Genomic DNA, 27,219 nt, shown 5'->3' on the forward strand with positions numbered 1-27,219 from the left:
ACCCCATCCCCCTCCCTTACTCCTGCCCCCCACCCCATCCCCCTCCCTTGTTCCTGCCCCCCACCCTATCCCCCTTCCTTACTCCTGCTCCCCACCCCACCCTCTCCCTTACTCCTGCCCCCATCCCCCTCCCTTACTCCTGCCCCCATCCCCATCCCCCTCCCTTGTTCCTGCCCCGCACCCCCATCCCCCTCCCTTATTCCTTTGCTGGGAAAATAATAGTGTATTTAATGGCGCTCACCATTATTGTGTAAATCGTCCAGCAATTTGTGGCGAGGAAGAGATTTCCCGTGAGTTGCGAATCGCCACAAGTCACTGGATGATTTGCTCCGCTTTGCGTTAACCTCACGGAAACGGCATCTCACCCTCAACCTCCCCGTGAGTTTCATGAAATTGCTGCATTTGTGCATTAATTAAACTCGCCGCAGCAAATTAGGGCTAATATTTCATGTCATAAGGACCCTGTTAATGACCCTCAACCTCTCCAGCCCAGAAAGGGAACAACTGAAACTGTGGAGTCTCATTCCCACAGGGAGTAAATTGTTCCTAAAGGTTTTTTAAATTTTAAACTTTACATTTCTTTTATTTTGTTGTTACTTTTCCTTTCTGTCTCTTTTCTCTCTCTCTCTTAATCCAATCTTTCTTTCCCTCTCTTTATTTCTCTTTCTGTACCTGATTTGACTCGAATTCACCCGATTTCCTTCTCCATCGTTCCTCTGTTTCTTTCTCAATCCTTAAATCTCACTGGTTGAGGAGACAGGCTGTTGGTCCCGTCGTTCACTGAGGTCCCAGACGCCCCGTTGCCCCCGCCCCGCCCGTGATCAGCTCGAACTCCCAGCAAGTTACGGCGCAAAAAGATTTTGAGCTGAAGGATGTAGATAAAAGTGTAACTAACTGGGCGCGATGCCCCACTCCAGCAAACTATGGGCCTCAGTGCGCAGTGAAGTTCAAGATTGTGGCAGCAATTTGCCTGTCTTTGCAAGTCAACATTTTAAAATTATATCACGTAACAAATCAAAAAAGAGAAAAAAAAGTGCGTGATCGGTAATTTTTCAACATCTTTGTTTATTATTTTGCGTGGCTTAAAACTGAAGGTGTCGTTGATTCAATTCTTTTTATGCCTAATGGAGCTGAATACGACCAGAAAACAAGGCCAGTGTGAGTATAATACTGAATCCGTTATCAGGCCAGCATTCTGGATAAGAAACAGAATCATTTCTGATTTTCTTCCTCTTATTTCCACCTCTTTACAAACTTCGCTCATCGCTGGAAACTAAAGAGAAGAAAGAAATTAAAGACTTGCTCTGATTATAGAGGTCGTTTTAATTATATATCGGATCAGCCGCCCGGTGTACTCCTCTCCTGATTCTCGTTTCCACAACAGGGAGTGGGGCAGGGCTCTGGAATTCCCTCCCTAAACCTCTCCTCCTCTCTACCTCTCTCTCTCATCCTCTCTACCTCTCTCTCTCCTCCTCTCTCTCTCCTCCTCTCTACCTCTCTCTCTCGTCCTCTCTACCTCTCTCTCTCCTCCTCTCTCTCTCCTCCTCTCTACCTCTCTCTCTCGTCCTCTCTACCTCTCTCTCTCCTCCTCTCTCTCTCCTCCTCTCTCTCCTCCTCTCTACCTCTCTCTCCTCCTCTCTACCTCTCTCTCCTCCTCTCTACCTCTCTCTCCTCCTCTCTACCTCTCTCTCTCTCCATCTCACCCTCAACCTCCCCGTGAGTTTCATGAAATTGCTGCATTTGTGCATTAATTAAACTCGCCGCAGCAAATTAGGGCTAATATTTCATGTCATAAGGACCCTGTTAATGACCCTCAACCTCTCCAGCCCAGAAAGGGAACAACTGAAACTGTGGAGTCTCATTCCCACAGGGAGTAAATTGTTCCTAAAGGTTTTTTAAATTTTAAACTTTACATTTCTTTTATTTTGTTGTTACTTTTCCTTTCTGTCTCTTTTCTCTCTCTCTCTTAATCCAATCTTTCTTTCCCTCTCTTTATTTCTCTTTCTGTACCTGATTTGACTCGAATTCACCCGATTTCCTTCTCCATCGTTCCTCTGTTTCTTTCTCAATCCTTAAATCTCACTGGTTGAGGAGACAGGCTGTTGGTCCCGTCGTTCACTGAGGTCCCAGACGCCCCGTTGCCCCCGCCCCGCCCGTGATCAGCTCGAACTCCCAGCAAGTTACGGCGCAAAAAGATTTTGAGCTGAAGGATGTAGATAAAAGTGTAACTAACTGGGCGCGATGCCCCACTCCAGCAAACTATGGGCCTCAGTGCGCAGTGAAGTTCAAGATTGTGGCAGCAATTTGCCTGTCTTTGCAAGTCAACATTTTAAAATTATATCACGTAACAAATCAAAAAAGAGAAAAAAAAGTGCGTGATCGGTAATTTTTCAACATCTTTGTTTATTATTTTGCGTGGCTTAAAACTGAAGGTGTCGTTGATTCAATTCTTTTTATGCCTAATGGAGCTGAATACGACCAGAAAACAAGGCCAGTGTGAGTATAATACTGAATCCGTTATCAGGCCAGCATTCTGGATAAGAAACAGAATCATTTCTGATTTTCTTCCTCTTATTTCCACCTCTTTACAAACTTCGCTCATCGCTGGAAACTAAAGAGAAGAAAGAAATTAAAGACTTGCTCTGATTATAGAGGTCGTTTTAATTATATATCGGATCAGCCGCCCGGTGTACTCCTCTCCTGATTCTCGTTTCCACAACAGGGAGTGGGGCAGGGCTCTGGAATTCCCTCCCTAAACCTCTCCTCCTCTCTACCTCTCTCTCTCATCCTCTCTACCTCTCTCTCTCCTCCTCTCTCTCTCCTCCTCTCTACCTCTCTCTCTCGTCCTCTCTACCTCTCTCTCTCCTCCTCTCTCTCTCCTCCTCTCTACCTCTCTCTCTCGTCCTCTCTACCTCTCTCTCTCCTCCTCTCTCTCTCCTCCTCTCTCTCCTCCTCTCTACCTCTCTCTCCTCCTCTCTACCTCTCTCTCCTCCTCTCTACCTCTCTCTCCTCCTCTCTACCTCTCTCTCTCTCCTCCTCTCTACCTCTCTCTCTCTCCTCCTCTCTACCTCTCTCTCTCTCCTCCTCTCTACCTCTCTCTCTCCCCTCCTCTCTACCTCTCTCTCCTCCTCTCTCTCTACCTCTCTCTCCTCCTCTCTACCTCTCTCTCTCATCCTCTCTACCTCTCTCTCTCCTCCTCTCTCTCTCCTCCTCTCTCTCTCCTCCTCTCTCTCTCCTCCTCTCTCTCTCGTCCTCTCTACCTCTCTCTCTCCTCCTCTCTCTCTCCTCCTCTCTACCTCTCTCTCTCGTCCTCTCTACCTCTCTCTCTCCTCCTCTCTCTCTCCTCCTCTCTCTCCTCCTCTCTACCTCTCTCTCCTCCTCTCTACCTCTCTCTCCTCCTCTCTACCTCTCTCTCTCTCCTCCTCTCTACCTCTCTCTCTCCTCCTCTCTACCTCTCTCTCTCCCCTCCTCTCTACCTCTCTCTCCTCCTCTCTCTCTACCTCTCTCCTCCTCTCTACCTCTCTCTCTCCTCCTCTCTACCTCTCTCTCCTCCTCTCTACCTCTCTCTCTCTCCTCCTCTCTACCTCTCTCTCTCCCCTCCTCTCTACCTCTCTCTCCTCCTCTCTACCTCTCTCTCTCTCCTCCTCTCTACCTCTCTCTCTCCCCTCCTCTCTACCTCTCTCTCTCCTCCTCTCTACCTCTCTCTCCTCCTCTCTACCTCTCTCTCTCTCCTCCTCTCTACCTCTCTCTCTCCCCTCCTCTCTACCTCTCTCTCTCCTCCTCTCTACCTCTCTCTCTCTCCTCCTCTCTACCTCTCTCTCTCTCCTCCTCTCTACCTCTCTCTCTCTCCTCCTCTCTACCTCTCTCTCTCTGCCTCTCTACCTCACTCTCCTCCTTTAAGACGCTCCTTAAAACCTACCTCTTTGACCAAACACCTGTCCTAATATCTCTTTATGTGACACGGTGTCAAATTTTGTTTGATAATCGCTCCTGTGAAGCATCTTGGGATGTTTTATTACATTAAATGCGCTATCTTATTGCAAGTTGTTTTTGTTGGAGGCCTCGGGAATGGAATGCTAAGAGGAACTTGCTTACTTTAGTTTGTAGGAAGATGGATAACTCAATGATTGAAGGCTGAGTCGGCTTCACATATCAAAGGACCATTGTGTCATGTACACTGTAGCTCAGAAATGTAAAGTTGCATGTGAACCAGGCATGATCAGGTCCCACTGCCATGCTGAATGTGCCATAATAGGGCTTTTGATAAGAAACTTGTAATTGCTGAGGTCTATAAATCAGCACATTGCAAAGGGGATTTGGATTCAACCCAGGAAGATTGAGCTCAGGAACTGTAAACTCAAAAGATATCATTTCCCCTGCTAATCTTGCTTGGCTGTAAGTATTTAACTTTATTTAAAGTATCATACTCTGAATAAATTAACTTTGCTTATGAACATAATGTTTGACTGCATTGAGTGATCTCGCATAAACTAAGTTGTCTAGCTTACACCACTGGTAATTCTTTTATTTTAAATTATATTAAACTTTTAGGAACAGGTTACTGGGAACAAACAGTAGGGCAAATCCTTCCACAGTATACGGTTCCTTAATTGCTCAGTGTCTCACAATGTGCAAAGTAGTCACAAAGACCTGGAGGAACCAAGGTTTGATCCATGATCTGAGTTCCAACAGCTTTCAGTCCTTCCCTCCAAATTACCTGATAAGTTGCATAGAATTTACAGCACGGAAACAGGCCGTTTGGCCCATCTAGTCTATGCCGGTGTTTATGCTCCACACGAGCCTCCTCCCTCCCTACTTCATCTCACCCTGTCAGCATATTAAATATGGTTCGTATTGATGACTTTCACTCCCAGTGATAAAGGCTGATTTTTCTTCTGAAGCACTGAGGCAAGCTGACACATGGGCTAAAACATTGACAGTTGGCATGTATGTTCTCTCTATCTCTCTTTCCTTTATCCCTGCCTTTCTGTTTCTCTCTGTCACTCTCTTTTTCTCATTATCTTTTTCTCTCTCTCTCTTCTAGAGCTCCACAGACACAACGGACAAGAAATTCTGCCTGATATATTTCTGGAACACAATGGTGAGAACAGAAGACAGTTCCGCATGGATTTTCTGTCTGGTTCCATCACTTGGATGCGACTGGATCATTTGCAAAGGGTAAAGCTGTCAGTGAGTTTGTCTCATCAATAGAATTTCATTGTGAAAGAATTTTAAAAGGGTCCATTTAATATTCTATTTGATGCATTTAATATTCTATTTGATGCACTCACTGCGATTTTAAGTAATATTTTCAAAGTGTAAACCACGATAGAGCCACCAGATCATATCGCACACTGTTTAACATACAACATTTTACCGATCAGTCCTTTACCATGTCAGCCAGAGAGATGTACAGGAATATTCCTCCCGCAAGGCCAAAAATATAGTTTGGAGCAAAACTGCTGCCGATTAATATGCCAAAAATCAAACCGAGGTAACAGGAACAGGCTGAGAGTAAGTTGAAACACAAGACCTGTGGGACAGTCATTCCGGAGTTCAAAAGGATTACAAAGTCTCCTAGGATTAAAACGAAAATTATGAAAATATTACATAAGAAAAGAGTTCCTTATAAAGGCCCTATATAAATGCAAGTTGTTGTTGTTGTCGTCGTCTAGTGAGACGGGGAGTCGGGGGCCGGAGACGCAAAAAGGAAAGTCTGTTTTCTTTTTTTGACTTTCCTTGTGGGGCCAGGCGGTGCAGGAAATTTCCTCTGGGCCCCATGGGGAAAGTTTAGGTCTCCCCTCCCCCAGCTCACCCACCCCACCACCCCCCCCAATCAATTTATTTAGTGCCAGGGTATGTTCCTTCGGTCCCCGGTGGTGGCTTAATACCAAACATTTCACTCCTGCCCGCCCATCGGCAGCTGCCGCTTCCCCCCCGGTTTCGGGCAGTACGCTGGCCGTGGGAATACAGATGAGGCACGGGAGTTAAAATCTCCCGATTCTCACGCTGCCAAAGTCAGGCCATTCGGCCCAACTGGTCCATGCCGGTGTTTATGCTCCACACGAGCCTCCTCCCTCCCCTCTTCATCTCACCCTATCAGCATATCCTTCTATTCCTTTCTCCCTCATGTGTTTATCCAGCTTCCCCTGAAACCCATCTATACTATTCACCTCAACTACTCCTTGTGGGAGCGAGTTCCACATTCTCACCACTCTCTGGGTAAAGAAATTCTCCTGAATTCCCTATTGGATTTATTAGTGACTATCTTATATTTATGGCCCTAGTTCTGGTCTCCCCACAAGTAGAAACATTTTCTCTACATCTACCCTATCAAACCTTTCCATAATCTTAAAGACTTCTATCTGGTCATCCCTCAGTCTCTACCTCGCTCCTAGAATCATAGAAAGGTTACAGCACAGAAGGAGGCCAGTCGGCCCGTCAAGTCCATGCCGGCTCTATGCAAGAGCAATCCAGTTAGTCCCACTCCCCCGCCCTTTCCCCGTAGCCATGCAAATGTTTTCCTTTCAAGTATTTATCCAGTTCCCTTTTGAAGGCCATGATTGAATCTGCCTCCACCGCCCCCTCGGGCAGTGCATTCCAGATCCTAACCACTCGCTGGGGAAAAATAGTTTTTCCTCATGTCACCTTTGGTTCTTTTGCCAATCACCTTAAATCTGTGTCCTCTGGTTCTTGACCCTTCCACCAGTTTCTCTCTATCTACTCTGACTAGACCCTTCATGATTTTGAATACCTCTATCAAATCTCCTCTCAATCATCTCTGTTCCAAGGAGAACAACTCCAGCTTCTCCAGTCTATCCACGTAACCAAAGTCCCTCATCCCTGGAATCATTCTAGTAAATCTTTTCTGCATCCTCTCTAAGGCCTTCACATCTTTCCTAAAGTGCAGTGCCCAGAACTGGACACAATACTCCAGTTGTGGTCAAACCAGTGTTTTATAAAAGGTTCATCATAACTTCCTTGCTTTTGTACTCTATGCCTCTATTTATAAAGCCCAGGATCCTGTATGCTTTTTTAACCGCTTTCTCAACCTGCCCTGACACCTTCAAAGACTTGTGCATATAAACCCCCAGATCTCTCTATTCCTGTATCCCTTTTAGAGTTGTGCCCTCTAGTTTATATTGCCTCTCCTCGTTCTTCCCACTGAAATGTATCACTTCGCACTTTTCTGCATTAAATTTTATCTGCCACGTGTCGGCTCATTCCATCTCTTGAAGTCTATCACTGTCCTCCTCACTTTCACTACACTTCCTCCTTTAAGATGTTCCTTAAAACCTACCTCCATCTGTCGTAATATCTCCTTATGTGGCTTGGTGTCAAATTTTGTCTAATAACACTCCTGTGAAGCACCTTGGGACGTTTCGCTATGTTAAAATCACTTTATAAATGCAAGTTGTTGTTGTTGCCGTAATGCTGAATTAAGTTTCTGCGAGTGAGATACAGGTAGACAGTGAGGGAGAAGGATTTCTGCCCTGTATCGCAACTAAATAAGTATCATCATAAAGCAGAAAATTGCTCATACATGTGGCTGCAGAGATTCACTTAACAGGAGGGCAGATCGGACAATTGGACTCATTCTGGTCATGAATTGATAACATGGAAAATGAGGAAGTTGTTGTGCCTGATTCACAGCCCTCCCAATTCTCCAGTTATTAATTTTAATGACCAGAAAACCATGAGGGCCACAAATCAGACCTGTTGACCAATCCATTAGGAATAAAAATTGCTCTTTAGGGAAGGCAATAAATCAAAGTAACTTTCTGCATTTTCTTACTGAGTTCATGAGGAAACTCTTCACACAGTATTGCTATGGATGTGCTGACTCCCTGGAGTACAGACACGGTGAAGGAAGCACCAATCACAAGCCCATCAATGAAGTTATGCACTCCATCACCTAATGTTATCATCCAGGCTACAGTTCAAACATGTGACAACTTAGTTCTGTTGAAACATGGGCAGGCCTGCTGTGGCTGTACATCCTGAAAAAACAGTAAGGGAAAGGTGGACAATTTAATTAGAATCACACGGGAAGGAACACAGGAACAGGAGGAGGCCATTCAGCCCCTCGAGCCTGTTCTACAATTCAATTAGATCATGGCTGATCTGTATCTTAACTCCTTTTACTCGCCTTGGTTCCATAACCCTTAATACCCTTACCCAACAAAAATCGATCAATCTCAGTTTTGAAATTTCCAATTGACCCCCAGCCTCAACAGCTTTTTGGGGGAGAGAGTTCCAGATTTCCACTCCCCTTTGTGTGAAGAAGTGCTTCCTGACATCACCCCTGAACGGCCCGGCTCTAATTTTAAGGTTATGCCCCCTTGTTCTGGACTCTCCCACCAGAGGAAATAGTTTCTCTCTATCTACCCTATCAAATCCTTTAATCATCTTAAACACCTCAATTAAATCACCCCTTAAATGTTGCACCAAAACTGTATTTCCTTCCCTTCCAGCAGCGCTAAGCCAATTAAAGGTGATTTCCTGGACTCCAAATCGTCCTAAGGCAGGTTCTGGGAGGAAATTGTGGCAGATCAGCAACAGTTTCAGATTGGCAGGGGTTAGGGTCAGGGGTCAGCGGGCTGCAAACAAGGTCAATTTACAGGAAACAATAGCTGAATATTGAAGCCAACTGATTATCTCCACCTGCTTTTGTTGACAATTAGAAAAGGTTAATGCTGAAATTACATAGAATCTAACTGCTCTGTGCCGGTGTTTATGCTCCACACGAGCCTCCTCCCTCCCCTCTTCATCTCACCCTATCAGCATATCCTTCTATTCCTTTCTCCCTCATGTGTTTATCCAGCTTCCCCTTAAATCCATCTACACTATTCACCTCAACCACTCCTTGTGGGAGTGAGTTCCACATTCTCACCACTTCAAAAATGTGCATCAATCTGAGACTGATTTAATAACTGAAGCAACGTGGGAGTGATTTAATCAGCAAGGAGGTTATCAGACACTAGCTGCATACAGGAGGAGGAACTGAGTAAGTAGATTAATGATTGTGGTGGGACAAACATTAGGCGGATGGCTCCAGTTCAGCGAATTGGACGGTACAGTTGACCAGAAAGTTTCGGCCTGTGCCCTTTGAACTAGGGCTTTTGGCCTGTCCCCTTGTGACTAAGAGGCATGGAATACATTTAAAGGGGAGACAAAGAGTATAAGGATCGGGTAGAATTCAGGATAAACTGAGAAGGAGAAGATGTCGGTGAAGGAGGAAGAAACGATCGTCAAAGACCTCCCAAGATTAAGGGACCTGATCACCTTGAGGTTTTCACCTTCACTCCCCAGACAAAGGTCGTCTAAATGCCTTTCTGGTAAACTGTCACTGATGTTCACTAATAAAGTCAGTTTTATAATTATCTCACTACTAAACATTGGGTTGAGTCGAAGATGTACACTTTTAGATCCCACAAATGATGCAGTAATAATTCTGTACTTTGTGAAAATACTCCTCATAAATCCTCAACATTTATGACAGGAAATGGTTGCGTGAAGCTAGATCCAGGTGAATACCTAGACATTTCCTGTCAATAAATACAAGCCAATAACTAAAGGTGATAAATTTCCAGTCAATCAGCAGTCTCAGTTTTGTTGAATTGTACCTGAACAGCAATAATGTTTACATTGCTTCTGTCAGCACCAGTTGGACATTCTATGGTGCCATTGTTAGGGTTACAAGTAACATTTTTCTGGATTTCCATCGAGGTGCGGTCATCCTTCTCATGGACAGGCTGTTGCTCAGAAAGACCAAATTGGCTGTGATTCTGTATAAAGAAAAGGGAGATAAGTATATATACAATAAAACATTTACATCAATCTCAGCACCGGCCGTAAGTAACATCATGGTTGAATGACAAATAAAGTTGTCGATGTTCTTTGTCAAAGTTTATTCATTCATTTATCAGGGATAAGGCCCTAATCCAATAGTCCAAACAGACCTGAATTAGGTTAACTCACAATCATTTGGAAAATCTGTAATCTGATCCAAAGCATTGGTCTTTGGGTGCCTTTCCTTTAAAAAATATAAAAAGACAATGCAAAGAGAGAGAAAGTTTCCGTCCCAAAGATCGGTCAATTTGATTTTTAAAAAACCAACACAACGTTTCCAATGATTGCTTCCCATTTGATCATCGCTTGTCTTCTAAATAACCATCTGCTCAGCCGGCAGTATTGTTGTCTTTGAGTCAGAAGTCCAGCTTTAGGAGTTGAGCACATACTTTGGGAGTTTTCCTGGAGCTTCTCCTGCTCCACTGCCGAGACTTTGGCGGAAGTTGGGTGGAAGACCCATTTACTGGGATAAACAAGGTTTCTGCAAGAGAGTACTTTGGGGGACAACCCCGAAAAAATTCACCCCCAAAATCTAGGTTGACCCTTCAGTATGGTGCTGAAAGGATGCAGCATTATTCAAGGTGTTATTATTTGGATGACAAGTCAAACCCAGTCCCTGTCTGCCTGTTCATGTAGATATGAAAGATCCAATGGCATTATTTGAAGAGGAGCAGAAAAGTGCCTGGCCAACATTCCTCCCTCAGCCAATAGCAGTTTTGTTTGCTATTTGTAGGACCATGATATCTGCGAATTGGCTGCTGCATTTGCCAAATAACAACATGGGCTGCATTTCAAAGAAAGAAAGACTTGCATTTCTACAGCGCTTTTCACCACCTCAGGACGTCCCAAAGTGCTTCACAGCCAATGAAGTATTTCTACAGTGTAGTCACTGTTGTAATGTAGGAAACGCGGCAGCCAATTTGCGCACAGCAAGATCCCACAAACAGCAATGTGTTAATGCCCAGATAATCTGTTTTAATGATGTTGGTCGAGGGAAAAATATTATCCAGGACACCAGGGAGAACTCCCCTGCTCCTCTTCTTCAAAATAGTGTCGTGGGATCTTTTATGTCCACCTGAGGGCAGACGAGGCCTCGGTTTAACATCTCATCCGAAAGACGGCACCTCTGACAACGCAGCACTCCCTCAGTATTGCACTGGGAGTGTCAGATTTTGTACTCAGGTCTCTGGAGTGGAGGTCGAACCCACGACCTTCTGATTCAGAGGCAAGAAAAGTAATTCGTTGACTGTGACGTGCTTTAGAACACCCAAAAGATGCCTTAAAATATAAGTTCTTCCTTCCTTTGTGGATTAGTATGAAATCTGCAGTCTCTTGAGGGTAAAAACTCCACTACCGCACTCCCAGCCACCACTAGCACCATATCGCAAGATTGCAAATTCCAACCCGGGAATTTTCCATCCATCAGTTTCATTGGATAGAGAAACTGGTCATGTGATTACACAATTTTGCAATAAACGCTCTTGGCATGTGTTGAGAATGCAGACGTGGAATTTTTAACCCCTTGGTAACCAAGTCTCAGTCTGAAGCGAGTCATTTTATGGTGGGTGTATCTTTGATCTGTGTAAGGTTAATGGAAGGTGATTTAGATCCAATACTTGGTGTCTCTCTACGTAAAAGCTTACGTTTCAGTATTTCATTGGCTGTGAAGCACTTTCAGAGATCCCGAGGACATGAAAGGAGTTATATTAATGCAAGTTCTTTCTAACAGTGGGTGTACTTCAAAAAGTAATTCATGGGATATGAAGAGCTTTGGTTCATCCTGATGATGTGATAAGATATTTAAAATGTAAGATCTTCTTTCTTGCCTTGCAAAATAAAAATGATTTGCTCAATGACACTACTGCTCTTTATGAAAGATTCTGTTAGTGATATCATCAAATGATAGACTCCAAAGCTGAACAGGATTAGCTACAGGAGGATTGGAATATCCCTGGGAATTGGGTAGACAGGTGGCAGATGGAATTCAATGTAGAGAAATGCAAAGTGCTTCACGTGGAGACAATAAATTCAGGAAGGGACGATTACTTAAATGGTAAGAAAATAATGTGCACAGAAAATGAAAGAGATCTGGGGGTCCTGATTGACAATAAATTGGAGCTATCGCAACAATGCCCGGTGACAGTGAGTAAAACAAATCAGATGTTGGGATGTCAAGATTGAGAAGGAATGGTGAGGTGAGCCTACCATTTTATAAATCGTTGGTGCAACTGCACTTAGAAAACTGGGTACAGTTCTGGTCGTCACAGTACAGAAAGGATATTGCATCTATTGAAAGGATACAGAAGAGAGTAACTATAATGATTGAGGGGATGGAGGGATTGAATTATGAGGAGCGATTACGTAAATTGGGCATGTTATCACTGGAAAAGAGAAGTAAAGGATTGTTGTTTTTAGGATTCTAAAGGAGCTAGATAGTGTTGACCATGACAAGCTGTTCCACCTTGTCCAGAACAGTAGAACCAGAGGACACGGCCTGCGCTCGAAGGGGATAAATTCAAAACTAATCTGCGGAAACAATATTTCAGTGAGGGAGTGGTCAATCTATGGAACAGGCTCCCTGGGGAGACAGTGGAAGCAGGAAGTGTTGATTCATTCAAATGCAAATTAGATTGATTTGTTTCAGAAAATAATATTTTGTGATCCAGTATATGAGTAATTTGAGACATGAGGTGTGGTGAGTGTGACAGGTTTGGGAGCAACAGGTGACTTTGGACCTCTGGTTCCCAAAGCTCTCCACCACTGGGGGTTTTCCTCACCTCATGTCAGGGTCTGTTGGAGACTAATTGATAGAGATTGATCGCTATGATTAGTCAATAACTCCATTATCGTTGTATCATGTGACTACCAGGGTGGTACATAAGAAGATAATAAGAACATAAGAGAGAGGAGCAGGAATAGGCCATTTGGCCCTTCAAGCCTGCTCCGCCATTCAATGAGATCATGGCTGATCTGAGGTAGAAGGCAAACCAGATGGACCTTGGTATTTATTTATCTAGTAATTCCTACGGTCCTCTATCAATCATGTAATAGTTAGTTTAATAAACTGTTTAAATAGAGCAGTGCACCTCTGGAAATTCATTTTAATTTCATGAAAATATAATAATCTTCAGAAAAACTTTTGACTGAAAAACCAACATTAATTCACTTTATAACACCTGTAACTATGCCTGCACTAGTAAACCACGGGATTCTTTTCATCTTGTTTTGTGTTTTACCTGTTTTTTAGGGAGCAGCAGTATCTGAAGCACCTTCTCTATAAAGAACAGGAGGTAGAATCCTCCAAAGACAGCGACCGCTTTAAAAACATAATCGTTTTCTTGTGGTGTGAATCCAAATGCCTGTTGAAAGACAAGTAATCGTTCATGAGAAGGAAAGAGAAAGTTAATCTGCTGACATTTTCCAGTTTGTTGCCCAAAGTTCTTCATCATTTCCAGCATTTAACTGAAAGACAAAATCTTATTTGAAGGATTTATGAAAAATGACGGTCATGTTCAAGGAAGTGAGGGGTTTTGGTGGAGTGAGTGGGGAGAGGCTGTTTCCACTGGGGGAGGGAGGGTCAGTGACCAGTGGACACAGATTTGAGGTGGTCGTCGGGGGAGCCGTGGGGGACATGAGGAGAATTTATTTTATGCAGCGAGTTGTTATGATCTGGAATGCGCTGCCTGAAAGGGCGGTGGAAGCAGATTCAATAGTGACTTTCAAAAAGGATAATAGATAAATACTTGAAGGGGGAACATTTGCAGGGCTATGGGGAAAGAACAGGGGAGTGGGACATATTGGGTAGCTCTTCCAAAGAGCCGGCACAGGCACGATGGGCCGAATGGCCTCCTTCTGTGCTGTATGATTCTGTGATAAAGAGAAGTGACGATGACAGCCAAGTGACTTTTCAGTGTTAGATACGGACATGAACATTGTACTACTGTGAGAATTATAGTTTAGGAGCTTAAACTTCAAACACTGCACAGATTTATGTACCTGGCGTCGATCCCACTGTACTGCCGTTCTGCCCCCAGCAGCAGAGCAGCATAAGCAGGTTATGTGCCCACTGTCTTGAGCAGGGAAGTAGAGAGACAAAAGATAAAGGAATAATTTCAGCAACCCCACACTCTGTGCAGGAAAGGGAGTGGAGGCCTCAGAGAGGGCCAGGACAATGAGCCCTGATCCTCCGACTCACACTCCCTTTCAACACAGCTTCCCGCTGGAAGTGTGAGATCACTAAAATAAATTGTGTAAAATATTAATAATTAGTCACCAACAGTAAAACCATTAATAAGTAGTAAATGTAATGACCAACAACATAGGTAGTATAATAGAGATATTAATAATTAGATAGTAATAATAGACATGAATAGATTGCAATAACAAAAACATTGGTAGTTACACAACAATAATAAACATTAAGAGTTAGATAGTAATATTAGAGATATGAATAATTAGATAGCAATAATAGACATCAATAATTAGTTAGTAACAATAGATACATTAAAAGATTGTAACAACAAAGACATTGGTAATTATACAGCAATAATAAACATTAAGAGTCAGATTAGAGACATTGGCCCAGAATTTGCTGTGAAAATAATGGTGATGCTAATGGTGCTCGCCGTTATTTATGGGTAAATAGTACAGAAACTTCAGGCGAGGGGCCGATGCACGGTTAGACGCGGAAAGCCAAAAGTTACTGTCCGCCATTAGCTTCATGAAAACGGCATCTCGCTGCCTGACTCACCAGTGAAATGCATTGAACGGTGTGAACTGGCTGTGTTTGTGCGCTGGATACAGAATAAACTCACCACAGAAAGTTAGGGATTGTCCATTTCAGACAAGTACCCCTTTCTAACAGCGTGGTAAGTCTTAATTACTGCCAAACAACCTCTCTGGCACTGAAAATTAACCATTACAGGTGTGAAGTCTCATTCCTTCAGGTTTTAATTGTTGTTGGAGATTTTTTAAATTTAAATTTAATTTTTGTTTACTTTTTCTTTCCATCTCTTTTTTTTTCTCTCTCTCTTAATCCAATCTTTCTTTCCCTCTCTTTATTTCTCTTTCAGTACCTGATTTGACATTGAATTCACTATTCGAACTTACACTTCCTGGTTCAGACTCTGCACTGTTGTTAACGATTCTGATTGGTTGAGGAGATACCCAGTTGCTTGGCCCGTTCACACAGGTCCCAGATGCCCTGCACAGGCCGTTTCCGTCTCCCACTGACAGTAACTTCGAGTACAAGGTCGGAGATTAAATGGGCAAGGGGCAAGTCTAACTAACGGCGGGGCACCGTCTGTTCACCGGCTACAGCAAATTCTGACCCATTAATAATTATTTAGTAATAATAAAGGCATTAATAAAGACACTTGTGGTTTCCAGTAATGAGTAGAAGATGGAGTTGTATATAAAAGTAGCTTCTCCTGAATGAAGCTTCCTTAATGACACAATCAGCTCAACTCTGAACATTGGGGGTGATTTTAAACCCCAAGAATGGGTGGGTTGGGGGCGGGTGGGAGTTGAAAATAGTTGGTTTTTTGGGTGGTGACCGCAAAATTTTTGGACTTTGCATTCCCAGTGGGAAGCCTGTACTTTTACCCGCTGACGTTAAACCCGGAAATAAAGCCGGGTTGCGGTCATGACCCAAAAACCAACTATTTTCAACTCCCACCCGCCCCCAACCCACCCGTTCTCGGGGTTTAAAATCACCCCCATAGTCTCCCTTCTTCATCCAATCAGGGCGTCTTTGTCTGGTGCTCACTGATTGGCTGACACCCAATTAAACAGGGCCATGTACTTACCATCTGAATTAACTAAACTGGCAGGTCATCCAGTTTAAATTGATTGATTATCTAGTTTAAAGCAGAGTTTATAGGGATGGTACAATGTACATGTTACACGTCTTACAGTGATGGCTTACCCTTGTAGTTAAAATACTTGATCTTTGTCCATGAACGCCTAGTCATTGGAAGGTGAAACGTGGGTCAGAACACTGCACACTTCCCATGGGGATAAAGTTTAAATGTTGTTTAAATGGCAGAGGTGAGAGTAGGTCGTCACTCGACACTGATGCTCGGGATGATCTATAGATGGTCTCCACCCATGGAAGAAGCCAAGACAAATCCAAAAGGTTTCATCATTATGCCACCTGGTCAAATAATTTTTGAACGCACCCATTGACTCACTGCCTACAGTAGTACTGGGCCTTCAGTCCAGGGACAGTCTCCAGTCTCCAGTCTGTGTTGTTAGCTGGGCCTCAGTGAGAGGACTACAACTGGCTTCAAAACCTCTGAATTAGAGGGGGGAAAATCAGCAAGTGTCCCTGCTGCTGAGCATCACTCAGTGCTCCCCCTGGAGAGTGTGTGGGTGGGGTGTGTGTGTGGGTGGGTGGGGTGTGTGGGTGGGGTGTGTGGGAGTGGTGTGTGGGTGGGGTGTGTGTGGGAGGGGTGTGTGGGTGGGGTGTGGGTGGGTGGGATGTGTGTGTGTGTGTGCATTGTGTGTGTGATTGTGTGTGTGTGCGTGCATTGTGTGTGTGCGTGTGTGTCCATCATAGGAACATAGGAACAGGAGTAGGCCATTCAGCCCCTCGAGCCTGCTCCACCATTTGATAAGATCATGGCTGATCTGTGATCTAACTCCATATACCTGCCTATGGCCCATATCCCTTAATATCTTTGGTTGCCAAAAAGCTATCTATCTCACATTTAAATTTAGCAATTGAGCTAGTATCAATTGCCGTTTGCGGAAGAGAGTTCCAAACTTCTACCACCCTTTGTGTGTAGAAATGTTTTCTAATCTCACTCCTGAAAGGTCTGGCTCTAATTTTTAGACTGTGCCCCCTACTCCTAAAATCCCCAACCAGCGGAAATAGTTTCTCTCTATCCACCCTATCTGTTCCCCTTAATATCTTATAAACTTCGATCAGATCACCCCTTAATTTTCGAAACTCTAGAGAATACAACCCCAATTTGTGTAATCTCTCCTTGTAACTTAACCCTTGAAGTCCGGGTATCATTCTAGTAATCCTACGCTGCACTCCCTCCAAGGCCAATATGTCCTTCCGAAGGTGCGGTGCCCAGAACTGCTCTCAGTACTCCAGGTGCGGTCTAACCAGGGTTTTGTATAGAATAGAATCATAGAATCATAGAAGTTACAACATGGAAAAAGGCCCTTCGGCCCAACATGTCCATGTCGCCCAGTTTATACCACTAAGCTAGTCCCCTTGTACTCTAGTCCTCTAGATATAAAGGCCAGCATTCCATTAGCCTTATTAATTTTTTTCTGCACCTGTTCATGACACTTCAATGATCTATGTACCTGAACCCCTAAGTCCCTTTGGACATTCACTGTTTTTAACTTTTCACCATTTAGAAAGTACCCTGTTCTATCCTTTTTTGATCCAAAGTGGATGACCTCACATTTGTCTACATTGAATTCCATTTGCCACAGTTTTTCCCACTCACCTAATCTATCAATATCGCTTTGTAATTTTATGTTTTCATCTACACTGCTTACAATGCCACCAATCTTTGTGCCATCGGCAAACTTAGATATAAGACTTTCTATGCCTTCATCTAAGTCGTTAATAAATATTGTGAATAATTGAGGCCCCAAGACAGATCCCTGAGGGACTCCACTAGTCACATCCTGCCAATGTGAATACTTACCCATTATCCCTACTCTCTGTCACCTTTCGCTCAGCCAACTTCCTAACCAAGTCCGTACTTTTCCCTCGATTCCATGGGCTTCTATCTTAGCTAACCGTCTCATATGTGGGACTTTATCAAATGCCTTCTGGAAGTCCATATAAATAACATCCATTGACACTCCCCTGTCCACTACTTTAGTCACCTCTTCAAAACATTCAATCAGGTTTGTCAGGCACGACCTACCTTTCACAAATCCATGCTGGCTCTCTCTGATTAACTGAAAATTCTCGAGGTGTTCAGTCACCCTATCCTTAATTATAGACTCCAGCATTTTCCCCACAACAGATGTTAGGCTAACTGGTCTATAATTATGTGTGTGTGCGTGCATGTGTGTGCGTGCATTGTGTGTGTGCATGTGCATGCATTGTGTGTGTGCGTCGCATGTGCATTATGTGTGCATGTGCGCCTCCGTGTGCATGTCCAGAAATGATCTCAAGCTGCAAAAACAAAGGTTTTTTTGGCCTGTTAAATTTACTTGTGCAACTCAGTTCCCAGAAACCCTTGATGCCCAGTTACATTGGACTCTGGATTTCAGTGCCGTAGACACAGCGATAAGTGTCAAAAGGGGATGCAGAAGATTCAGAACAGAGCTCTGAATCATATAAACGTTCTAACAAAGCACCTTCCTGTTTCAAGCACTGTGTGCAAAGCAAAGGGAGGACTGGTATTATGGGTCTCTGCCCCTTTTTCCTCATCCTGACACCCCGAATAAACTGTTGCACATGGAGCGTTAAGCTGAGGCATGTTGTCCCCAATACCTTGTATTGCAGTACTGGCCCCGTGCTATAAGACCATAAGACCATAAGAGATAGGAGCAGGAGTAGGCCATTCGGCCCCTCGAGCCTGCTCCGCCATTCAATGAGATCATGGCTGATCTGATTTTTACCTCAACTCCACTTTCCCGCCCTTTCCCCATATCCTTTGACTCTCTTGCTGATCAAAAATTTGTCTAACTCAGCCTTGAATGTATTCAATGACTCGGCCTCCACAGCTTTTTGGGATAAAGAATTCCAAAGATTCACGACCCTCTGGGAGAAGAAATTCCTCCTCATTTCCGTCTTAAATGGGTGACCCCTTATTCTGAGACTATGCCCCCTAATTTTAGATTCCCCCATGAGGGGTAAAATCCTCTCAGCATCTACCCTATCGAGTCCCCTCAGGATCTTGTATGTTTCAATAAGATCTCCTCTCATTCTTCTAAACTCCAATGAGTATAGACCCAACCTGTTCAATCTTTCTTCATAAGACAACCCTTCCATACCCAGAATCAACTTAGTGAACCTTCTCTGAACTGCCTCCAATGCAAGTATGTCCTTCCTTAAATAAGGGCACCAGAACTGTACGCAGTACTCCAGGTGTGGTCTCACCAGCACCCTGTACAGTTGTAGCATGACTGTCCTGCTTTTATACTCCATCCCCCTAGAAATAAAGGCCAATATTCCGTTTGCCTTCCGGATTACCTGCTGCACCTGTATGTTGACTTTTTGTGTTTCATGTACGAGGACATCCAGATCCCTCTGTACCGCAGCATTTTGTAGAATTTCTCCATTCAAATAATATTTTGCTTTTTTATTTTTCCTCCCAAAGTGGATGACTTTACATTTTCCCACATTATATTCCATCTGCCAAATTTTTGCCCATTCGCTTAACCTGTCAATATCCCTTTGCAGACACTTTGTGTCCTCATCGCAACTTGCTTTTCCACCTATCTTTGTATCATCAGCAAATTTGGCCACAAGACACTCTGTTCCTTCATCCAAGTCATTGATATATATTGTAAATAGTTGAGGCCCCAGCACTGATCCCTGCAGCACCCCACTAGTTACAGACTGCCATTTTGAAAATGACCCTTTTATCCCAACTCTTTGTTTTCTGTTAGTTAGCCAATCCTCTATCCATGCCAGTATATTACCCTCAACACCATGAGCTCTTATCTTGTGCAGTAATCTTTTATGTGGCACCTTATCGAATGTCTTTTGGAAATCCAAATATACTGCATCCATTGGTTCCCCTTTATCCACCCTGCCCGTTACTTCCTCAAAGAACTCTAATAAATTTGTCAGACACGATTTCCCCTTCATAAAACCATGTTGACTCTCCTTGATTGTATTATGAGTCTCCAAATGTCCTGCTACTACTTCCTTAATAATGGATTCTAGCATTTTCCCAATGACAGATGTTAGGCTAACTGGTCTATAGTTACCTGCTTTCTGTCTCGCTCCCTTCTTGAATAGGGGTGTTATATTTGCGGTTTTCCAATCCGCTGGGACCTTTCCAGAATCTAGTGAATTCTGGAAGATTACAACCAATGCATCCACTATCTCTGTAGCCACTTCCTTTAAGACCCTCGGATGCAAGCCATCAGGTCCAGGGGACTTGTCAGCCTTTAGACCCATTAGTTTACCGAGTACTTTTTCTCTAGTGCTAACAGTATTCACAGCATGACTTCCATAGCAACCCTGCAGTTTGAAACCAGCTACTGCCATCAGCTAAGGGTATCAAGAGTTATGGAACCAAGGCGCTAGATGGAGTTAAGATTCTGATCAGCCATGATCTAATTGAATGGCAGAACAGGCTCGAGGGGCTGAATGGCCTCCTCCTGCTCATGTGTTCCTATAATACAAAAGTGTGACTAAAACTTAAACGCCAGGAAGTAAGATTTTGTGTACAGGAAGAGCGTACAAATATAAGATTTTTAAGATTTGCCAAAGGATTCTGAACGACAGCATCTTAACAAATCGATATTTTTTAAAAAGGAGCAACCAGTATGTCTGACGTATAGGACGAAATTGAAATAACCTCACCTCTGGGATGAGCTGCAAAATGGCGTTGGAGAAGAGAGTTCCAACAGCCAGCCCCATACATCCCATCAAGATCTTTGGGTAAAATGACTTCTTGGTGAGAGGAACAAGTGCAAAACCCATAAGGGAGGCAAGGTTGATAAGGGTGACAGACGCAACTCCAAAGCCCCACACTGTGAATAGAACAGAATAATAACATTAAACTGTGTTGGGAAAAAAGGATTCAAAATATAAACATTAGGGAAAAAATTCAGCAACCCTACAATCCAGGAGCGTACTCTTGCAAGATGGGAGCGTGAGTCAGAGATAGGGCTCGAACACTATTGCCCCAGTTCTCTGACCCATGCTTCCAACCAGCATGGCTCCGTGTCAGGGGTGCAGCCTCACTGAGTTTGCCCTATTATTACTCTGGCAAGACTCTGCATTCAGTTCTGGGCACCGCATCTCAGGAAGGATATATTGGCCTTGGAGGGGGTGCAGCGCAGATTCACCAGAATGATACCGGGGCTAAAAGGGTTAAATTACGAGGACAGTTTGCACAGACTAGGCTTGTATTCCCTCGAGTATTGAAGATTAAGGGGTGAGCTAACCAAGGTGTTTAAGATGATTAAAGGATTTGATAGGGTCGATACTATTTCCTCTGGTGAGGGAGTCCAGAACAAGGGGGCATAACCTTAAAATTAGAGCTAGGACATTCAGGGGTGATGTCACACAAAGGGGAGTGGAAATCTGGAATTCTCTCCCCAAAAAGCTGTTGGGGCTGGGGGTCAATTGGAAATTTCAAAATTGAGATTGATTTTTTTGTTGGGTAAGGGTATTAAGGGGTGTGGGACCAAGTTGGCTAAATGGAGTTAAGATACAGATCAGCCATGATCTAATTGAATGGCAGAACAAGCTTAAGGGGCTGAATGGCCTCCTCCTGTTCCTATGTTCTTATTCTAACCTGTAAATTTAAGGGGGCACTGCCTTTGGTAAAAATTTTCTGGTATGCTTTTTTTTCCTTTGTTTACCAAGCATTGCAACACGATGATGCAAATCCTATTGAAACTCATTATCCCATAGAGTTGCCAACTCTGGTTGGGCACACTCCTGGAGGTTTCATCACATGACCTATCTCGTACAACCGCCCCGCCTCCATGCTCCCGCCATTGGTCGCCCAACACGTCCATTGTCGCGGCACTCTGCCTTCCCACAGCCAATTGGAAACGCGAACAGACTCTTCATGAATCGATTGGATGATTCTTGTCTGTCAAGCAGCCCTTTTACTCCAACCTCCAATATTTTTATAACCAATGAACAAAAGTGTTCAAAGAAAATGGAAAAAAAAACACACAGTGTTTTTTAATGCCCCTATGATTTTTCTCCTGGGATTTTGCTCACAGCAGTGCCCAGGAGATTAATCTTTAATTCCTGGAGACACCAGGGCAATCCTGGAAGATTGGCGACCCTATTATCACATTGCGCCATGTGCGAGTGAAGACACCGAATTGAAAATTACTCACAGTTCTTCCTCTCCGGGTATAAATACACACGGAAAAACCACCTGCCTGGCAGGATAGTCTGTGACAGCACAGATCAGGCGAGCAATGCCCAGGGTGGAGAGCCACTTTCTGGATCCTCGCAGATCTGAATCGCCAATCCTGGCGTTCCTAGGCCTGTCTACAGCACTCTCGCATTCTGTACAAGGTCTTCATTTAAATATTACCATCAGCAGAGTGTCTGTTGGCACCACTGTGTCAGCCAATGAGTAGGTGTTGGAGCAGGACTCGCAGCAAACAGTCTATTTTTCAGCAAACAAAGTCTATTTACTCAGAAAACAGAGTCCACTTAAACAGCTCACTACAGCAAACAGTCTACAGAGTCTATTTAAAAAGAGTTTCAACGAATTACAGCAAACAGAACTCATAACCGAAACTACAGCAACTTCTCCCGATAAAAGCAGGGTATTAAGCAAGGGTGTTAAGGGTCATGGAACCAAGGCAGGTAGATTTTTGAGTTAAGATACAGATCAGCCATGATCTAATTGAATGGCGGAACAGGCTCGAGGGGCTGAATGGCCTCCTCCTGTTCCTATGTTCCTAACACCAATATTACCTGCTTAAAATTAATCGATCACTGCCCGTATTTAAATAACACCAACCAGAAAATCTACAGTTTGCACTTCAGTCTTGAGGTACACAAACCGCGCTTAGGTTAAGGGAACGTGGTACCTTCTGCAGTAGTTGGCTTTTTGAGACTAGGCCTTGCATCAAGGACACACAAGGACTGAATCTCTGCTTGCTGGAGGATGGTGGGGCAAATCTTTCCCAACTCCGTGGCTGACAACCGACCAGCGACCTTCAACTCATGCAGGGAAACGATTTCTGCAGAGGACAGGCACTGTAACACAAAGATAGAGAGACTGCGATAAATTATACAGCATACACACGACTGAAGTGGGCAGTAGGCTATGGATAGGGCAATCTTTTGGACTTTTGAGACCTATGATTTATTTTTTAACTGCCTGTATTTTAACGAATTAGATTTCAAACCAACTCAAATTATTTTTGCTTCTATATCATTATTAATTCTTTTCAATTGATGGATGAAACTCACAGGTGAGCTCGTTCTCGTTGCTCAGCAACACTGTTTCAATCCTCATCTATTGTCACATCAATCTTCTACTGACCTACATCGGCCCCCGGTCCTGCAACGCTAGATTTTAAAATTCTCATCCTTGTTTTCAAATCCCTCCACGGCCTCGCCCCTCCCTCTCTCTGCAACCTCCTCCAACCCTACAATCCTGCCAGATCTCTCCGCTCCTCCAATTCTGGCCTCTTGCGAATCTCCAATTTTAAGCTGCCCAGGCCCTAAGCTCTGGAATTCCCTCCCTAAACCTCTCCCCCTCTCCGCCTCTCTCTCCTTCTTTAAGACGCTCCTTAAAACCTACCTCTTTGACCAAGCTTTTGGTCACCTGTCCTAATATCTCCTTATGTGTCTCGGTGTCAAACTTTGTTTGATAATCGCTCCTGTGAAGCACCTTGGGACGTTTTACTACGTTAACGGCCCTGTATAAAAGCAAGTTGTTGTTGTTGATATCCTGTCCTGAAAGCATTTTGCTCCCATTTGCCAAATGTAGTCCTGAGCTACTCTCCAACCAATGCGGTAAACGGAGATAGTGGGGTTTAAATTTGTCTCGGGCTGTAGAGCAAAAAGGGGACGAGCGAATTGGCCACCCTTCCAGTGAATCGTCCGGAGTGTAAAACCGGCTGCTGGTTCACCGCCGGCCAAGACAAATCTACACGCCATCCTGTGTAATGTACCGGGAACTCAGCTGGACAATAGAGAGGCGGTGGAGGAGGATGGCATGGTCAGTCGTGTCACAGGCTGCAGAAAGGTCGGGAAGGTTGAGGAGAGACAGTTCAACATGCTCACAGTCCCAGAGGATGTCACTTGCGAGCGTAACAGGGCCGTTTCAGTGCAGTGACAGGGGCGGAAACCCGATTGGAGAGTTTCAAACATGAATTTACAGGAAAGGTGGGCACATATTTGGAGGGCGACAGCACATTCAAGGACTCTTCAGAGGAATTTGTGTTTAGAGATGGGAGGCAGTTTGATGTTGGGTTTTTTGAGGAGGGGTTGGTGATGGTAGATTTGAAAGTGAGGGGGACAGTACTCCCTCGGAGCTCAGAGGGGGCATGAGGGGGGATAGGAGAGAAGCTAGAGAAAGATGAGGGTTCAGGGTTAGGGCAGGGGGGGAGCCTTGGGTGAGGTTTGGTTTGGTGGGCTAGGGGAAGGGGGGAGCGGCAGAGACAGCTGAACATTTGATCTCAATCTTAGTGACAAAGAAGTCCATGAGCTCCTCGCACTTGTTTTTGGAGATGAGGGTTTGAGCGGGCAGGGGAGAGGGGTTTAAGAAGACATTTTGTAGTGGAGCAGAAGCCGAGGGTTACCTTTGCATTCCAGGATGATCCTGGAGTTGTGAGCAGTTTTGGCAGAGGAGAGCAGGACCCGATAGTGCTTTATGTGGTCCAGCCAGATCTGGCGATGAATGGCTAAACCAGTTGTACACCAGATATGTTCAAATCTGCATCTCCTGGACTTGAGGGAGCAGAGATGGGGGCGGTACAAGGGGGGTGGGAGAAAGTGAGGATTTTACTGGGGACAAGGGCATCAAAGGCGGAAGTGAGGGAGTGATTGAGCAGATCGACAGCTGTAGAAGAATTGTGAGAAGTGGAGGGTGAAAGACTGGGCAGTTGGGAATTTGAGAGTTGTAAATGACTTGGGGGAGTGTTTATTCCAAGGGTAGACACAGAAGGAAGTGGGGTTGGAAGAGATTAAGGGGATGTGAGGGTAGAGGGAGACAAGGAAGTGATCAGAGATGGCCTTATCCGTGATCATGACGATGGGAGTAGAGAGGCCACGTAAGATGGCAAGATCGAGGGGGTGCCCATGAATATGGGTAGGAGAATTTATTTGAGGGAAAGATTAAGAGAGGACAGGGGGGCAGTGAACTCAGAGGAGGGAGAGCAAGGTGAGTTGAGATGGAGGTTGAAATCACCGAGTTGTTCAGTGCAGGGGCTGAGGGAAGAAAAGGGAGGATATCTTGGGATGGGACTTGGGGTGGGGCTTGGGATGGGGCTTGGGATGGGGCTTGGGGTGGGGCTTGGGGTGGGGCATGGGGTGGGGCTTGGGGTGGGGCTTGGGGTGAGGCTTGGGATGGGGCTTGGGATGGGGCATGGGGTGGGGCTTGGGGTGGGGCTTGGGGTGGGACTTGGGGTGGGGCATGGGGTGGGGCTTGGGGTGGGGCTTGGGGTGAGGCTTGGGGTGAGGCTTGGGGTGAGGCTTGGGGTGGGGCTTGGGGTGAGGCTTGGGGTGGGACTTGGGGTGAGGCTTGGGATGGGACTTGGGGTGAGGCTTGGGATGGGGCTTGGGATGGGGCATGGGGTGGGGCTTGGGGTGAGGCTTGGGATGGGGCTTGGGATGGGGCTTGGGATGGGGCATGGGGTGGGGCATGGGGTGGGGCTTGGGGTGGGGCTTGGGGTGGGGAGGTGGGGCAGTGGTAGAGAATGAGGATTTTAAAGGACAGGCGAGAGGGGTGGAAATTCCGACTCTATTTTCTTGTTTTGAAACAGTTTATTTATTCTGTAATTCCAGCATCATCTTTGCTTCTAGTCTTTTTGCTTCTTACAAATAAATAAATCTGGCTGTTGGTTTTAAACTGAACTTAACAGTCTGGCATTGTGGAATTTACTCCCTATTGGAGCAGAGGTGATCTAAATGATGTTACTTGACCCTATGTGAATTTATTCATTACGGTCCCACCTGTTTCAGACAGGAGCACGGGGGCCAGCATCAATTCCCCTTGAAAATATGACCAGCAGTAACAGTGGGTGGTACAAACAGCCATTATTTTAAGTGTAAAAGGGGCATTAAAGGGATGAAAATCGTTCCCCTAATCTCCTAGCCAACATCCAGCCCTCAACCAAGAACACATTAGGAACATAGGAACATAATAACATAGGAACAGGAGGAGGCCATTCAGCCCCTCGCGCCTGTTCCACCATTCAATTAGATCATGGCTGATCTATACCTCAATTCCATTGACCTGCCTTTGCCCATATTCCTTAATATCTTTTCCTAACCAAAATCTATCGATCTCAGTCTTGAAAGCTCCAATTGTCCCCCAGCATCCACAGCCTTTTGGGGGAGAGTTCTAGATTTCCACTATGCTTTGTGTGAAAAAGTACTTCCTGATTTCACTCCTAAATGGTCTAGCTCTAATTTTAAGATTGTGTCCCCTGAATTTCTTCCCACCAGAGGAAATAGTTGCTCTCTATCTACCCTATTGAATCCCTTTATCATTTTAAAGATGTTGATTAAATCATCCTTCAGTCTTCTAACTGGCCATTTATCCTGCGACCTCTCCCACCTCGAAGGACAAGAGCAGCAGGCACATGGGAACAACACCACCTGCACGTTCCCCTCCAAGTCACACACCATCCCGACTTGGAAATATATCGCCGTTCCTTCATCGTCGCTGGGTCAAAATCCTGGAACTCCCTTCCTAACAGCACTGTGGGAGAACCTTCACCACACGGACTGCAGCGGTTCAAGAAGGCGGCTCACCACCACCTTCTCGAGGGCAATTAGGGATGGGCAATAAATGCCGGCCTCGCCAGCAACGCCCACATCCCATGAACGAATAAAAAAAAAATCACTGTTTGTGACACTTTCCTCTGCTCAAATTACCTAGAATCATATGTCAGCCATGGTTCAGTGAGCAGCACTCTTACCTCTGAGGCAGACGGTCGTGGGTTCAAGTCCCACTCTAGAGACTGGAGCACAAAATCTAGGCTGACACTCCCAGTGCAGTACTGAGGGAGTGCCACATTGTCTTTCAGATAAGATGTTAAATTGAGGCCCATATCTTTCCTCTCAAGTGATCCCTTGGCAATATTTGAAGAAAAGCAGCAGAGTTCTCCCCACTGTCCTGGACAATATTTATCCCTCAACCAACACCAATAAAGCAGATGATCTGGTGATTATCACATTGCTGTTTGTGGGATCTTGCTGTGTGAAAATTGGTTGCTGCGTTTCCTACTTTACAACAGTGACTACACTTCAAAAAAGTAATTCATTGGCTGTAAAGTGCTTTGGGTCATCCTGAGGAGGTGAAAGGTGCTATATAAATGCAAGTCTTTCTTTCTAGTTGGGACAGTGTTATATACTGAACTCACAATCCCAGACATGTATGAACTATCACCTGTTACCAACTCTGTACTATAGTTTTGACTAGTTTTTTCAACACTTTATTTCACACCTTACCTTTGTCGGTACATTCATCCTTTCTCTGCTGGAATCGTTTGTAG

General features: G+C 44.7%; 1 protein-coding gene across 1 annotated transcript; it reads right to left on the bottom strand.

Annotated features, from left to right (window-relative positions):
- Positions 1–1,121: 1,121 nt before the first annotated feature.
- On the bottom strand, positions 1,122–27,219 carry slc39a8 (solute carrier family 39 member 8). Its single transcript, XM_067985101.1, is given in 9 exon segments — positions 1,122–1,179; positions 2,517–2,611; positions 5,393–5,577; positions 7,796–8,000; positions 9,627–9,788; positions 13,089–13,211; positions 20,372–20,559; positions 22,579–22,747; positions 27,176–27,219. Coding segments are annotated over 9 exon segments (1,203 nt in total). The 5' UTR covers positions 27,194–27,219.

The sequence above is a fragment of the Heptranchias perlo genome, chromosome 1, assembly GCF_035084215.1.
Source record: "Heptranchias perlo isolate sHepPer1 chromosome 1, sHepPer1.hap1, whole genome shotgun sequence".
NCBI lineage: Eukaryota > Metazoa > Chordata > Chondrichthyes > Hexanchiformes > Hexanchidae > Heptranchias > Heptranchias perlo.